Source organism: Pseudomyrmex gracilis, unplaced genomic scaffold (genome assembly GCF_002006095.1).
Source record: "Pseudomyrmex gracilis isolate BER0280 unplaced genomic scaffold, ASM200609v1 scaffold_78, whole genome shotgun sequence".
NCBI classification, from domain to species: Eukaryota; Metazoa; Arthropoda; class Insecta; order Hymenoptera; family Formicidae; genus Pseudomyrmex; species Pseudomyrmex gracilis.
The window spans coordinates 290197-307336 of NW_018020662.1; the positions used below are offsets into that span (position 1 = coordinate 290197).

General features: G+C 43.0%; 2 protein-coding genes across 9 annotated transcripts in view; both read left to right on the top strand.

The window, feature by feature from the left end:
• LOC109855007 overlaps nucleotides 1–12188 on the top strand; it is a 133209-nt gene extending 121021 nt beyond the window's left edge. Inside the window, exon 3 of the mRNA XM_020428743.1 lies at nucleotides 12022–12188. Coding sequence (XP_020284332.1) covers nucleotides 12022–12178 — 157 coding nt within the window. The 3' untranslated portion in view covers nucleotides 12179–12188. The remainder of the gene's footprint in view (nucleotides 1–12021) is intronic.
• Nucleotides 1–17140, top strand: part of LOC109855004 (neurobeachin) — a 181000-nt gene that overhangs the window by 7331 nt on the left and 156529 nt on the right. The window lies entirely within an intron of this gene.

Consider the following 17140-nt stretch of genomic DNA (forward strand, 5'->3'; position numbering starts at 1 on the left):
ATATATATATATATATATATATATATTACTTTTCACAACTTGGAAGGAAAGAAAAATAATATCCGCGAGAGCGGATTACAACGGAGCAAGAGCTCTCCATCATTTCAAGATTTCAAAATTACGGCGCATCATATCCGTTCATATTTTACTTACGTTCTCGACTTGAAGGATGAGCAGAGTAAGACGGATCTTAACCCGTAAACAGAATTAATGGCGCAAAAGTATCGCCGTTATTATGCCACGTCACTGTGACGAATATCGAACAATTAATAATTCCGTCTTCCGTTAGCGCGCAATATTGCCGTCAGTCAATACCATCGAGTTTTTTTTTTTTTTTTTTTTTTTTTTGCCGGGAAACGTATACGTGAAATGTCGTGAATATAGGTACTACCTATATTCAGGATGAATACACGGGTGTGGAAACAGACTTCATATAGGAACGTGACACATTCGTCGACACTCTGTACCGGGACTCGTGCTGCTGTTGTTTTTGCCGAGCAAACGTCGCGCTCTGTTCGCGGCCGGGGTTTCATTTGGCAGTTGTGCAAACACCGATTCACTGCCAATAAACATTCTCATTCCCACGCGAACACTCAAGTATTTCAAGTCAACTCGAATTCTATGACGTGTTATATATCAATGGGTCACCATCCATTTACTGCGAAACGGCTCCTTGTTCCGACCACTTTGCCGATGTATCATCGACTTTAATATCTCCTCTCCCAGAAGATTAATCAATATATATATATATATATCGTGCGGATTGAGAGAATTTCTCGGTGGCGCACATGTGTATATATTCTCTTCGCAATTCGATATATTGTTCTACTTCGATAAATCGAAAAAAAAACTTATCTGTTTTTAATTAGAATCGAAGCAACTAATTTCCTACACGAGAGGCTGAACGTGTCGATTAAGACGATTAATTTCGAATCGATAATAACTTGCAGTACTACTTATTAATTTTTTCCACCAATTAATACACGTTCGTTCTGCAGATCTCGTTAATACCTAAAAAAAAAAAAAAAAACAATAATACCGTAAAAATATAAGTGCAAATTACGATATTATTTAAAGGTTTGTAATTTTCGCGGAACTTGCGCTTGCAAAACGCAAACTTAGCGAATTAAAAACGTAACTAGCGTTACCTTTTTTTACCGTCGCAAATTGTGTCGCGAGTTGTGACGTGGAAACTTATTCGTATAAGTTTTTTTATATTGTATTTTTCCCTCCATCGTTCGTATTAGCGAAATGTAACGGAATTTTTCTCCCCCGGAAACCGCGCTATACGCTCTCGCCAAAATATTACGCAAATGCTTTCTGCATCCGGTATTTCACATATACGCACCATCTGTGCAGTCCAGAGAAGCCGAGGCTTTCCGCTCTCTCCTCCTGTAAAGCGCGCGAAATGTACGTACGGGTGCTTTGCGCCAAACAAACCGCAAAAACCGTCGCGTTATTAACCCTCGGCTTATCAACCGAAATACCGGCAAATTAAATGGGCGGATTTTTGATCAAATCGTCGGGAGAAAGGCACGTTTTTTTTGTGCGGCAAAATTTTATAACGCAGTTACGTTACAGAGTGAGGATACACGTACGCACTTACTTAACTCTTTGCGGTTGTACTTAGTTTTATGCGCGGATGCCTTGCCGGTTGGAATTAATTTTCACTGAACAAACGCTACTGACACAACGCAAAATGATTAAAAAAAAAAAAAAAACAAACAAACAAACAAACAAAATATCAGCGATTATTTGTTTTGGCGGCTGAGATACGACTGGAAAGGATTGAAATAGCAATTTTTCCAGCGCACGGACTGGCTTTCATATATTATACCTACGAAATGTACGAGAAGCCAAGTTTAATTGTATTAAGTTGGAAAACTGGACGTTCGCCATATATCCTGGCTGTATGTTTCGCGTATTATACGAGATGCGACACTGTCTGACGGAGAGTATAACGCGACTTGTCAGCGTTACACGAGCTTACAGCGAAATTACGCGTCATTATCCTTCGTCGCGCGACATATCGCGCGATTACCGCGGATAGTGTCGCTCAATTATCGACCGCGACGGTCTCTCTCATCGAGCGGCGGTGTGTTTATAGCGCGTTGTTGTTTTCGGGAGTGGGTTTAAAAATCTTGCACACATCGTATCAACGAAATCGTTTATTGGCGCGTTGTATCAGCGTTGCGGAAAGTGCGCCGATACCGCCCGTTACCGCCTACGGGGATTTGTGTACACGATCGAACTTAATTACGAGATATGCAGCGTGGGATTATATAGGTACTCGCCACCGCGTCAGCCGCGAGGGCATAAATAATCGACGATGCGCCTCCGGGTTATTAATATTCGGGAAAATTAATCATTGCCCCCGATCATGGGCGACGGATTAAAAAAAAAAAAACCGTGTCTGCTAATATATTATATTTAGCGGTGTATCTCGTCGATGTTGTCCGCTTGGGAAACTACGCTAATATTTACGACGAGTTATTGAGACCGCAACCGAATTTGTTGCTGCAAATATGTTATTCGAGCGAAATGTGCGAAATTTAAACGCGGTAATATCGCGCCCATTTCCGTATGCACGTCCATTATCCATTTAATGGTTTTGTATATAAAAACAACGCGCGCTTTTTGCATTATTGCTTACGTTGGACACACGTACCTATGTATCTTGCGGGTTGTGTTCTCGCGCAACCTTTTCGAAATAAATATTTAAATGAGATTCTTTGGTGACTTTTTTTTGGGGGGGTGGGGTGGGGGAGGGCAAAATTTCGCGCTTAATTACACATGCTGTGCATTTTGCGCGACGCTCGTTTTATATTCCGCGATTGTTAACAGCGCGCAAAATTTAACAGGCTTTTAACGTAGAGCAGCATATACATCCATATGCGACTCGGCGTACTGTGTTTTGCATTGCCGTGGGCGCCGAGAGCTTCTAGATTTTAGCAGCATTAGCAATATCAACAATATAATCGTACTTTGCGTATATTACCAACGTATGGAGGCGAGTGATAACCGCACGCTGTGTGTGTGTGTGTGCGTGCGCGTGTTATTATTTGTAAAATATACACGCGCGCGAGATGTTGAGAGTGTCTACCACGGTGATACATAGCTCGGTATAACGCCGTACACACGTTCGCTCTTATCCCCGGTGTTGTCTGTTATCAATTTTCGACAATAACGTAAGCGTCATGTGACGCGCGCGCCTTCATTTCCACCCGTCCTTCGCGCGTCGAAAATTACAACAAAATCCGACAAAATTAAAATTCTGTCGAAATCGCGACGCGTGTAGAAAGATATATACAATTAATAATACAAAAAATTAAAATTTTTTCAGCAACAATTTTTTACACAACAATTCGCTGTAATAAATTTAATAAATATATATATGATATTGTAACAAATTGTAACAAATAATCAAAGATCTACTTTTCTCGTGCAAAGTATACACGCACGATTTTGTTTTAATCATCGCGTCGATCAGAAATTCATCTCCCGAACTGTTTAGCACGAGAGGTGGAACAATACGGGTCTTGATCATGCCAATGGAGATGCTGATGGGGAAGATTAAGCAATCTCGAGCGCGCGCGACGTTGATTGAGCTTACATAGCACTCGTCGTCTTGAGATAGCGCGAACTGTGCGCACGTGGCGATCTAGCGAGAGTAACGTCAGCTCGAATAGGAGTCAATAGGAAGAAGAGAGGACGGGGGGAGGAGGGGAGAGGAGAGAGAGGTGATCGGTCGAGGGCGGATGGGGATCGGCAAGACGCATCGAACGTTGTGGCAAGGAGTGCTGTCGGGAGTGGCAGTATGAATGGCAATGCTGTTACCATTAATGGAGCACGCTTAATGTCCCTCTTAACTTTACCGACTAGAGGTTCCGTACTTGCGCGCCATTGGAAAGCTTCGTCTGGCGTTGATTAAAGCATATGAATGGAAAAGTGAACTGTTCCCGCGCGTTCCCGAGAGAAAGCAGAAACTTGCTTTTCACGTTCGGAACAACGACTGTTCTATCCGCCGTGTGATACCACAAAATTAACACCTTTTTTATTTGTTCTAATTTTTCTCTCATTTTTCGCATTGTGTGTAAAAAAAATAGTACCGTAAGTTATAGGCGAGATAAAAAAAAAAAAAAAAATCCGAATAACGAAGAACCGATCTCCTTCCACACATACACGCTTTAAGATGTGTAATATAAAAAAAAATATTTTATACGCGAACGTAATGTGTGTGTTCTATAGTCGCGTGTTAATGCATTGCGGAAAATATGGCTGATATAATAATGGGTACGTCTCTAACGTACGTGCACGGACTGCGGAGCTCTCTAGGAAGATTCGTTCCGCGAGAGTTTATAGTTTCATACGTATAAAAAAGATAACGTTTATACACGCCTTGGATGAACAAGTCGTCTTTTTTTTCTTTTTTTTCTTTTTTTTTTACCGCGGAGATATTTTTTCGTATTTTACGTTCCTTTGCATCCGCGTGAGCGTATAAAACGGCTGCAAAGGCGGGCGAAGTCCGCGCGAGACGATATAACGACGCGACGCGGCACATCATCCTTTCTTGAGCATTCGAATCAAGCGGGAAAATCTCTTCGCACGTTCCCCTAATATCCGTATTTGCGTTGAAACGTTCAATATGGCCGTAGATATGAGTCGTATAAAATATCGCGCTCTCTCTGGCTGGCAACTCTCCCGACCAGCTTAATCACCGACGTTCCACTCCGACGATTCGACGCGATTACGTTTCCATCGAATCTTCAAAATCGGAGCAGCCGCTTTGGTTAAGCCATTGATCTCGGTTCATCGGATTACGCATTCGTCAGAGAACAGTTCGTTTTCTCTTTTCCTCTCTATTTCTATTTCTCTCTCTCTCTCTCTTTCTCTTTTTTTCTTTTTCTGTGTTTTTAATGTCTTTTGTTGTTAAGCAAATATGCGAATACGCAAACAAATATTGTAAGCAAAAAATGGTAATGATTTTTCTCAAGTAATGTACTAATGTAAATTTTAAAGGTACTTCCCAGTTAAATAAGCGATAATTGCTCTGCGTGTAATGCCGAATCGTAAGCGCACGAAAGTGTCGGAGATTTACGCTTTCAACCCGGTCGACCGCAAGCAAGCGCTCCGGACGTTAGATTTATGAGTCCCCTGAAACACACCGGGAACCGCCCGTTTAATGCTCTTTGAAGCATAAAAATGAAAGAAACATTAAAGTTTATTATTTCCCCGTTTTAAAAAGCAAACTCAGAAAAAAAGTGCAGTTAGAAGAAGTGCTATTTCGTAATTTTGATGTAAAATTTTTAATAATTGTTTACTTTGTTTTTCTAACACATACATTCTATAAATTATTTGTTAATACAAAATGTTGACAGTTACAAATTCTCGCGGTCACTTTAAGCTTTATTTAACGTAATAAGTTTTTGGATTATGCAAAACTCGCGTCGAGCACTTTCATCCGCGTGTAATGAGTTTGCGATATAGACATCGACGATAACCCGATAATGCATGTCACGCTTCCTGTTTGAGAGATTAATGTTCTGGCGCGAGAGATGGGATGAAATGTCAAAGGCAATTCTTACGTTGATTGGTGTATGAAATCCACACCATGCCGCGATGCACATAGGCTGACATGATCGTATTAGTGACGTGCATTTGAAAATTAATTTTCTGATAATAAATTAATAATGAATATCACTCTGTGCGTACAAATTCCGTAACAATATATATATATATATATATATACACACAGCTTTATATCTTTCTCGTTGAAATAGGCGTTCGAAGATTATATAAATAATATTTGATACACACACACACGCGCGCGCGCGCAATTTTGAATGATAACAACGCGCAATTTATAACTCTACGATTTAAAACTCTGGGAGAGAAAGGTACGAAAGTGTCATATAGTTTTAGATCAATTTTCCATTGTTCCACATTCGAGGCTGAACAATATCTTTCAGACGTATATATGTATATATTCTGCATACGGTTATATTAAATTGTACGAGCTGCCGTTCTCTTTTGAATTTCCACGAAAATCACGATACATGTTTTCTATAGAAACGTGAATTTAAATTAAATTTTGACCAAATCTCACTGCAAACAAAAGCAATCGGGCCCGTATATCCACGTCAGTCATTTTTCAAGTTATTTTTCCTCAACTCTGCCAATATATTCATGATTCGATCAAAAGTGCGTTTTCCTCAATAATAAAAAATAAACGTACATATTTGTGTAAAACATTTTTTTATCTATGTGCAATCGAGCTATTCTTTCTTTCATCAACCGAATCTCTCTCTCTCTCTCTCTCTTTCTCTCTCTCTCTCTCTTATTTTTTATATTTTTATATATTTTTGTATTATCTTTATTTCGTTTGTTAACTTTGCGCTTAAGGAGATTTTCCCGGAGCGCCTTATAAATAAAGCGACTATCTATCTATCTATATCTCTCTTTTTTTTTTCTCTCTCTCTCTCTCCCCCCATTGTTAGCGTTTGTGTTTCGCGTTATATACGTGTGCCAATTCCACGTCTATATAATCGACGTTTTGCGCACAAATACTAAGTGATTCTACACGCGAAGCACATCGCATTCAGACATGGCGCTGTGCCAGCGACACTTCCCGCACACATCCGAAGAAGAGATAAATAATTAGCTTCGCTGGATATGATATGGTTGCGCGCGACAATCGCGACATTGAATTCCGGGTGGCGATCTTGTAGGCGACGAGTAAAAACTGTACAAAGCTGTAGATCGAAGAACATAACACGGTTTTGCGCGTTAAAAATCTTGCAAACATGTTTTTCTCGATAAATAAAAAAGATGTACGAAAAACCACTTATTGGGGATTTTCATCTCTCGTTTTTCCACTTTTGACGATATGTGGGGAATATTTTTTCAATAAACATTTAGCACAGAGCGCTCTCGCGCAAATACCGAGACGATCGGTCGAGAGAGAATCTCTATGTAGCTTAAGCCGTAACGGTTGCGGTGGATATAACGTATACCGCGGTGAAGCTTTGATCTCCGCCGTTTGTTTTGAAAACCAGCGGTTTATTCGCATGTATCTCTACTTTATATTTGCGTCGGAACGTGAGCACGGCGTGCTTTTGCAGAAATCGCAAATTCCGCGCAAATTCCGCGCACATTAAAAAAATCCTCGGGCGTCGTCGGCGTCGTATAGAAATTCCGAGCGTCACACACAACCAAAACCCCCGCTAATTAAAGAATATCGCTTTTATTACTCGCCAACGCGCTGGCTTCGTCGACACTGGCAGCGTCGACGTCAGCGTCGTCGAAACGGAGGCGAATTCTCGTATCGAGTTACGTAAAAACGGATCAGCGGTTTAACAAAGGATCGAGATTGAATTACGTTTCGTCTTTTTGACCATTCCCAGCGCGTTTGAGATTACTCTCGTGGCTCTGCTATTAACACACGCGCGCGTATGTTAATAAAAGAAAATTCTCTCTCTCTCTCTCTCTCTCTCTCTGTCTCTTTCTCCCGTTGTCCAAATCAATCGATTGTCAATTTCCACACGGATCTCCGGCGAATCGATATTCGCGCGACTGCGCGTGTTTATATAAATGAAGACCGGGGTTTTCGGTCGCTCGGATTAAAAGCGCGCGCGCGTGTGTGTGTAACGTGGAATCAATTGTCAACTCCGGACTGGCGGAACCTGTGTCCGACTCCGCTAACGTACAACGGCCGAAACCGTATACGGATCGTTCCCGGGCTGGATCGAACCCCTTGGACCGCTCGTAAGGGGGTGTTTAATTGCTCCGTCGCGCCGTGTACGACGCGCGGTTGCAATTAAACTCCGTCTACGCAGAACATCGCAACTATGTACACAAATGGCTAGGCATTTTCTCCGTGTTAATGTCTCGTTGTGTGCGAGAGTGTGTATTGCTTTTCCGTTCGGCGTTGTCAATGACATAAATAAATGTACAAAGAGAAATTGATATTATTCCCGTTTGATATATCTAACGCCCGCGAAAATCTTATTATTATTTAGCTCTTGTGTGCGCGTACACACATATATAGAGAGAAGCTCATTTATATTTCGTGAAAGTGCATTCCATCCGCGTATCGTATGGGTGAATTTCCGCGGCGGCATCGTGCGGCGGCTGTGTATTGCGCACGGTGGAACTAATGGCAAATTGTAATTTTCAGTGAACCAAGTCCCGTGATTCAGAGAGAGGAACGAGAGAGAGAGAGAGAGAAGAAAAAGAGAGAGTGAGTGAGAGAGAGAGAGAGAGAGAGAGAGAGAGAGAAAGCGTGTGTCCTGTTACAATTTGAATTCCAATCTCGCCTGTTTCGCAGCGATCGCTTTACATCGGGATAACTAGACTCGTTCAATTATTGAGCGAAATGCATTTGTTCGGTAACGGCTACATTAATGGCAACTTCATTATACATGCTACCGTGGGGTATATACAATGGGGAATAACGTTTCATCACGAAGAGGAAACCTTTTCATCACAATGTCCCTTACACACGATAGATGCGCGCCGCCGACGCCGTTTTACTATTATTACTTTACATTAGCGCAATCCGATCGTTCGAGGATCGCTCGACGACAAATTATGGCGCTACCACGAGACGTAGTACCCCCGCGGGCTACGAAATCAATTGTCAGCCGCAATTTCCTGCTAGGCAACGCCGCTATAGTGGATTAAGACCCCCCAAGTGATTCGAATCGGGACTATCACACTTACGTCCGGGTGCGTTCGATTGGTTCTAAGGCCCCCTTTAATTGCTCGATTCGGCGGCAATTGGAACTTACGCGAAGCGAACGGTGTGGATTGGGGAAAAACAGGATTGCGCGCGTACACATTACAGAAGATCGATCAATCTGCTTACGAAAACATGACGAAACACGTAAGAAAAGTAATGAGAACAAAATTAGAGTATCTTGCGATATTCGATATCTAAAAGCGATCACTTTCTTTCTCTCTTTCTCTCTCCTTCTTCTCTCTTTATTTCTATCTGTCTCTAAATCCCAGGAGAATGAGACGAAACAAAAATAAATGCGGGAGGGAGGAAGGGTGGGCTGTAAGTTGTGACATCGGAAATCGTTAAAAATTGAAACCATCGGGCGCCGCCAGACGATGCGGTGATAAATCGCATCGTGGGAGAGGGGGAGTGTTTTAACGTCGGGGGGAGATACCGCGCGCCGCACAATGGATTCTTCGTTGCATATAAATCTAGCGTGGTGTCTTTGCGGGGCGAAAACCCACGGTGCATTTTCGCCGCGCGACCATCGATTTTATCGTTCGTCGCAAGCGCTAGTGTATCTCGGAGCACAATGCGCGCGAAGAGAATTTCGACTCGAGACGCGACTCCGATGCTTCTCCCGCGACTCATATCCCCGGTAAGTCGATCGACGCTTTTGCCGCATCATAAATCGTATCCCGCGCGATAAGTTCTTTACACGTCTCACGCCGTTTTCTATGGGAGAGCTTTTCGAGGATTCTTTCCCGGAAACATTTTATCCGAAACGTTTATAACGTCTTTCATCTATCAGATCGCGTCAGAATCTGTATCGCTTGTATATTTGCGCTAATTGCGCGAGAAACACAATTTATTGGAATTATTTTTCAAACCAAAACTGTAGTTAAACCTGTAATTAGCTTTTCCTCGTCGTCCCCATATCGTGCTTCGCGTGCTATTCGTTTAATCCCCCGATTCGTAATCAGATCAGTTAAGGCCCGAGTTTTCGCAGAATGTAAATTTCACTCCGTTTCTCTCCCCATCGGATATATATATATATAGTAGTTGAGGTTGAAACGTTTCTATCCCCCCGTCAAATCCTTTTGTCTCGGCTTGCTTTCCGGCGATAAGCGATCGACTAATTAGAAATCCTTGTTCCGCCAACAAGCGCGGCGTAACGACGGTATTATGATGTAACGGCGGCTTCAATGTAGCCAAATAGTAATCTGTCATTGGGACGGGGGGGAGGGGGGGGGTCCGTCCCCACGGGAGGGATCCAAAATCTTTCCGGACAAACCGATTTTGCGGGACGCCGCACGCGCTTCTGGATAATCCACGACTAATGAATTCTCTTGTCGCTTAATCGTCTTTCGCAATTGCGAACGGGAGAGAGAGAGAGACGGACGTTCGTTACCGACCGGAGTCGTTTGCAGCCGTAGTTGGTTTACAGTTACGAAGCGGAGCTCTTCGTAAGAGTTCAATTTAGCCACTGTAACGAGAAACCGAAGGAAAACTGCTTCGGAAAAAAGAAAAAAAAAAAACAAAGGACCGTTCGAATTAAGACCTTAAATACGTGTATGCGCGAAGCAAAATAATTTGAGGGAAAATATCGGAATCGCCGTAACGTAATTCATTCATGAACGTTTCTTGCAGTTCCGCGTTTGCAATTTACCATATCGATTTAACTTAAACGCGCAAGAACAAAATTGGAACCAGCGCATCTTGCGTTCCACTTCGCGTCTCCGGTAATTCCTTTCTTTGAATCTGTACCGAGGTCCAATTTGCCGTTCCGTCGTTTTACATTTACACATCGAATTCGTTTTCATTTTTTTTTTCAAAGAAACACGTGAGAAAACTGGAACAGTTCCTTCCCGTTTTAATTCCGTTCCGCGGCGACGTTTGCATAAAAGTTCTCTGACGTGGAAACACGTCACGATATTAGTTTGCTCTAAAAGCAGCGAGGGGATTGTTTGCGACAGCAACAACAACAACGTTCGCTTTTATCTCGACCGTTTTGCCGGTGCATTGTCGTAAAAATCTAAGGTGCAGTGTCGCAATTTGCATAGCTTATTTCCTCAGATTATGCGACCGCGGGGGGGACATTGTTTCACGCCATCGTTCGGAGAAATAAAAGTCTCGCGTTCCAACGTCCCGCATAATTCGCTCGTAAAGATAGGAACTGAGACGGTGCTTTCGAATGCTTCATAATGGCAGTTTCGAAGTGGTGCCTCTCCGCGACACCGTTATGTATTCATCAAGTCGCGACACTTTTTATGCGTTCTACGTATACATCTCTCGCCGCAAAATATCTCCCGCCTTTTTTTTTATTCTTCTTTTCGACTTGCACACAGTGGGATTAAACTCTCTCGCACATGTCACATTCTTCGGACGCGCTATCGTAAAAAAAAGAAAAATCTCGTTTCTTGAAAAAAAAATTTAATATTCTTGCTTATATGGCCAATCAACGTGTGTGTTCTCTTTCACGATGATATATTGTTATAAAAATATTGAATCCGCACGATGATACGGATTGTTTTACAACAGCGGATGTATGTTCTACATCCAATCAGATGTTTTTAACGAGAGCATTGTATGAAGAAAGGTTAACATAAACGATTTTTTCCACGCAATTTTTTTGAAAAACGCGGAAACACTATAATTCATTTTCCGCGCGGGAGCTCATTTTGGGAGCTTATTACGTGAATTTTTGCAAGTAATGAAGTTGCGACGGTGTCATAAAAAATTCTATGCAATATTTCAATTTTTGTCGGAGCTCGTCTGTGCGATGACTCGCGCGCGATGTCTGGGAGAGAGATATGTAATACCGGAATTATTTATCACGGAACGTCCGAGCGAATTCCAAATGTTCTCCGCGTGTAAAGCGATGTTGACGTCGTCCATAAAAAATGCCAGAGAAATTTCTACGTTTTTTCAACGAACGTGCGTGACGCGAATGAAAATTATTTGTAATCGCTCGGCGAGTATCAAGCGCGCGCGCGCGCGCGCGTTGTCATATCCCCCGCGTTGTTGAGACGGAAAAATTATTCGAATTTTTTAAGTGTTTTGGCGCGCGTAAAATTCGCGCGCGCACGTTTGCGGCGGCGTTTACGCGCAAATACATTTGTTTCGGAACAACCGGATGATTTTGTAATAATTTGCAGCGTCGCGCAACGGCCGCGTATATATATATATATATATATATATTCGCGCGGCGGTCGGCGTTGTGACGGTGATGCTCGCAGCACGCGCGCGAACCCCTGTAAACTTGTGCATATATTCAGATTGTTGTTATTTCTGTGTTTCAGGTACGTATATAACGGAGCCGGGATGAAACGCCGCCCCGTCCCTCCCGAATGTGACGTGTATGTCGTCCCGCGTAACGTGAGTGTGGTCAGTGTGGTCGGGCGGTGCCGAAGCGTTATAAACGAAAGCTCTCAGTTAATACTCTGTAAACGAAAGTAGAATGCAAAATAAATCGTTTACCACACACTACTCCACTTTTGCTCTCTGTTTTGTCTGTCTTATATATATGTATATATATGTGTGTGTGTATATATATATATATATATATGTGTATATATATATATTTTGTTGTCTCTTCTTCTGTTTTCTCACTTTGCGCTTTTCTACAAGCCGTCGTCGCCGCCACGTCATTACACGCACACTGAATTTTCACGCAACGCGATTATTCTTGATTACTTACGCAAACTCGAAGCTTGCAGCGTTATTTGCGTAATTAATACCAATATCGTGCGCGGTAGTTTCGCCTCGGCGCGCGCAACGGCCATTTCGCTTCGCGGTCGCGAATTCATTGAGTCGTTAATGCTATTCGATATTATTTCGCGAGAGAAAATCGGTGTAACTAATTTACGTTAATCTCGCCTCACGGTCTCGCACGTCACTTCGATTTGTGATACTTGTGCGCTCGCTCCGTATTGCTTAACGATTGCCGTCCGATAGAAATTTTAACCGGTTCGCTCGAACGCCGAGATTTTCAACGAGACTTGCTTCTCCGTTCTTGTTTGTTCAAAAAACGCCGACAAAAAACGAGAACGCGCAATCTCAACGCTTTGCTCCCGAATGTTCATTAGCAATTCTCATTATCTCGCTTCGCAATCAACGGATTCGAAAGAAAATTCAAGTGTTTTTTTGTAAAAAAAAAAAAAAAAAAAAAAAAAAAAAAAAAAAAAAACGAACTGCGGCTAATTTTATTGCGCTATTTGTATACTTTATAAAAATATATACGCTTGAACCAACTTGTCTAGAAATTCACTTGAAGTCAATCGCGTCGTCGTTCTTCAAATTGACAGCGAATCGGAACGCAGAATCCGGGCGGACGCTTATCTTTTGTCAGCGCATGACAAACGCCCAATTTCCTTGTCTTGAGCTCATTCATTTTGACGGCATTTGCATGGATCGCACTTCGGCGCGCCACATACACGTGCACGCACACAAAGAGACATACGCGCGTGCCTCAAGTAAGCGCGCGCGCGCGCGCTTCGTTATGAGCCGACATCGTTTGTTAAACAAGCGAGGTCGCGAAAAGGGAATTAGAACGCGAACCGACCAACAGTCGAGACGTGTGCTTCCCGTATTTTCGCAGGGAAAGGCGATACGGCGCCCCTTAAGTGACTTTATCCGATCCGATAGTCGCTCTCCACGCGCCCGGGAGTCGTACGTTTCGCTCGTCGGATCGACTTTCAGCCCCTTGCCGTGAGGGCTGCCGTGGGGGGAACCCGGCGAAGCGCACGGGTTAGATCTTATAGCCCTGTACAGGGCTGCTTAGATAAATAGGGCAGACGTGGAGCTCGGTGTTAGGGAACCGGGGATCCGAAGTGGAAAGTGGCGGTTACCGAGCTAAGCGAGACGCTTCAGACCAAAGCAGAAAGAGAGAGAGAGAGAGAGAGAGAGAGAGAGAGAGAGAAAAAGACGGAGGATGGTATAGAAAACAGGTCGTCGGAATGTCGCTGGATTTGATGGTCCGGAATAGACCCGTTATCCCGTCTCGGTCGATATTTCGTTCGCGAAATTCGCAGTAACGCGCCTACTATCGATCCTTCGATTCTTTTTTTTTTCTTTTTTCCCAGACAATTCTGTTCCGGCCGATCTTTTCCCGCGCGGCTTACACGCGTTTTCTCGTTTCTCGTTTTTCCAGAATAATTACAACAACCGATCGTAACTCTCGGCGACGATTACGCTCCGTTTTACCTGGATTTTTTTTTTTTTCGTTCGCGCGTATCCTCGAAATTTTTCGCGTCGTCGGCATCGAAAAGACACCGACGACGGTGTTTCTTTTTGCGAATTTTTCTCACGTTCGAAATACGTAAGGATTTGAAGAAAAAACGCTCTAATGGCTTGTTTTTTGACGAGATACAGGGATAAAACCGAGCTTAGATGGAATAATTCATGGAATTATTCGTTGTTTTTCGGATCGGAACAAACTGCATTGTGTCCGGCTGTGTGAAACACAGCGGGGGATTACGCATCGTGTGTTAACACACGCATGAGATACGCATTAAAATTTTATTCTCAACAACGCCGTTTTGTTCGCACCTTGAAGTCCGCGATTATATATTTTCTCGCGGTACATTCCGTAATCGCAACAATAGAACCATAAATTGGATATTTATGATATCGATGAAAGTTTGATTCTCAATTAAATAAATGCTCAGCGGAGCGGAATTGCACAGGCACCGGAACTGCATTACAGAAACCATTTAAAAGCTTTTGCTTTCAATCCATTCACTCGATTTCTATTTTCGTTTTACATCGCCGCGCGTTTAATGCACGCCGCGTAACGCGGTGCATTGCGGCGTCTCTATTGTTAATTCACAAGGGATGGAACACTATCCGCTTCGCGAGCTTGCGTCCGAAGTACAGTGCTTACCATCAACATCGGCATCATCACAATGACGTGCGCACTGAATTTTTAGTGCATTTGACGAGCTCGCGCAGATATCACGTGCGCGCGATGCATCGCGTTCGCATGTAATATCGCGCACGCGCTCGAACTCGATCTTTGTTCTACGTACAAGTCATCATCAAAAAAAAAAAAAAGCACGTTCACAATATATGTTGTGTGTGTGTGTGTGTGCGCGCGCGCGTGTGTAGAGAGAAGTCAAATAAACCGCAAAAAAATTCTCCATTCAATCCGAAAAATGTTGGATTGTTGCGTGCGTGCGCACTGCGCGATGGACTGAATATCTCGGGCGGTATTTTTATGAAATTGCCATTACATCGGTGCTCGCGCGAGAAACATTCGCAAATGCAAACATATAAATCATTATTACGGACACCGTGCGTTTTCTTTGAGCAAAATTGTAAGATAAAAAAGGCGAAAAAGAAACCTTCCTCCGGTTATAATTACGTGATTTTCTAAATAGAAAGAGGTATTCTTACGATGACCCTTCTCGTCTGTGTATCGTGCGCGATACACATTTTCACGCCGGGTTCGTTGTGCAAACGGTCATTATCCGGCCTATGCAAGAGAGTGTAAAACACTCGCGCTGGGATGTCGGATGTTCTCTGACGATTAAAATTTAATAGCGCGTTCAAAGTGCCGAGCTTTTCTTTTTTGTGACTCATTAACCGCTCAAGTATCTCTCGCACAATTCTTTGGAACATTCTTTATCGCACCTAAAAATTCCTTCTCCCCTCGTGTTTTCACGTGTAAACGCGCGCTTACAAGATTTTCCGCCAATTAGCCCGAAAATTACGCGACCCGTTTGCGCACTTAACTAATTATATTATCGACGTTCGCATCGTGCGAGAAATAATAACCCGAGCGAGAGTTAGTTTATTTATTTTTTTTTTAATTGTTTTATTTTTTTTATTTCTCGATTCGGAAACGACGCGACGATCTCTGACGTATGAAAACTCGAACGCGTTTATTTTTCTTCGGCCAACTGGCCGGAACACTGACGCAAATTGTTACGTATGCTGTAGATTACAGACTGACGTCAAATGAGATTTCACGGCGCTATTCAAAATCTCGCCAATGACGTCATAATGCGACGGCGCAAGACGACGCGCCGCGACGTTGGTAGGTAGGGTAGGTTAGGTTACGTATCGGTCTGCGCAAATTGAAATAGGTGTATTTGCGGAAAACCCGGGAAAATAAATCACACGGCCGAATTTTCTCGCAAAGTGGATATTTCCGATCGGGATTTATATCAGACTTGGGGAACACGTATTTCTTCTCGCGCCGTCTGTCTCTGTAAACTTATATGATATAACGCGCTCAACATTTTCGGCATAAACGGATCGCGACAACAAGCATTTGCGATACACACTTTACTGTCGTAAATTCGAACGATAAGAGAACTCACCCGCATATTATAGCTTTCACCTACAGCACAGCTCGAAACTATTTATATCGTTACTATAGCCAATATATATAGACTATAGCATGTACTTTATAAGTATACATACATATATATACATATATACTTTTTATAATATATATATTTTTTTGAAAGTATATATATATATATATATACACTTTCAGCAGATTATATTAACCTCTTACGGTGGTTGGGTTTCCTGATACTGCCGCGGCAAGAGATATATCCTTCTCTCAACACACAACAGAATTTTACGAAAAAAAGTAAGATAAAAGTAAAGTGTCTGCTGATATAGTGTAAATATAAAGTGTTTGAAATGTGTGCAAGGAGGAAAAAAACACCGTTACATCGATACATCTAAAGAAAACTCAAAGTATATATACACGCCGTTTTCATAAAACAATAACGAGCACGTCTACGTATATCCCGAGGCTATATTCGTGTGGAAGAGAGTCACACGGTGTTTCCGCTATCAAGGTGTTGCGTGCGCGCGTCGGTGAAGAAATGGCCGGGCCGCGCGTCGTATTGTAAATCTCCCGGCGACGTGAGCGTCATTTAAATTACCGGCCTTTGCGCAATGACTGCGTCTGTACTGCAGCACATCACGCGCTGTTGCAGTCGCAACAACGTGTCTCTCTGTGCGTGTGTGTCTCTCTCTCTCTTCTCCTCCTCTCTCTCTCTCTCTCTCGGTGATACCGCGCGAAGCGGAGGAAAAAAAAACGCCGCAATTTGCCCAACCCCGTTCATCGGCGCGATTCTTTTTTTTTTGTTTTTTTGTTTTTTGTTCCTTCTCAGCTGGAGAAACGTGCGCGGAATGATACGCGGATGCCACGTTTATCCCGTTCGTGCATCTGCACGAGACGTAAAGCGCTTGTAGGTATGTACATACGCCGCGCTAAGCAACACACGAGATCTACAAACGAGTGCTCTCACTCGCCGCGCCACGCAGTTCTCTGTGGTTTCGCTCGCCTCACGATATATTTCGCGATGCGGTTTTCCAGCTGATCGACGTGTCGTAGTATTGGCCGGATGAAAAGAATATCGATCTCTGCGCAAGTTTTTTTTTTTTTTTTTTTTTTTT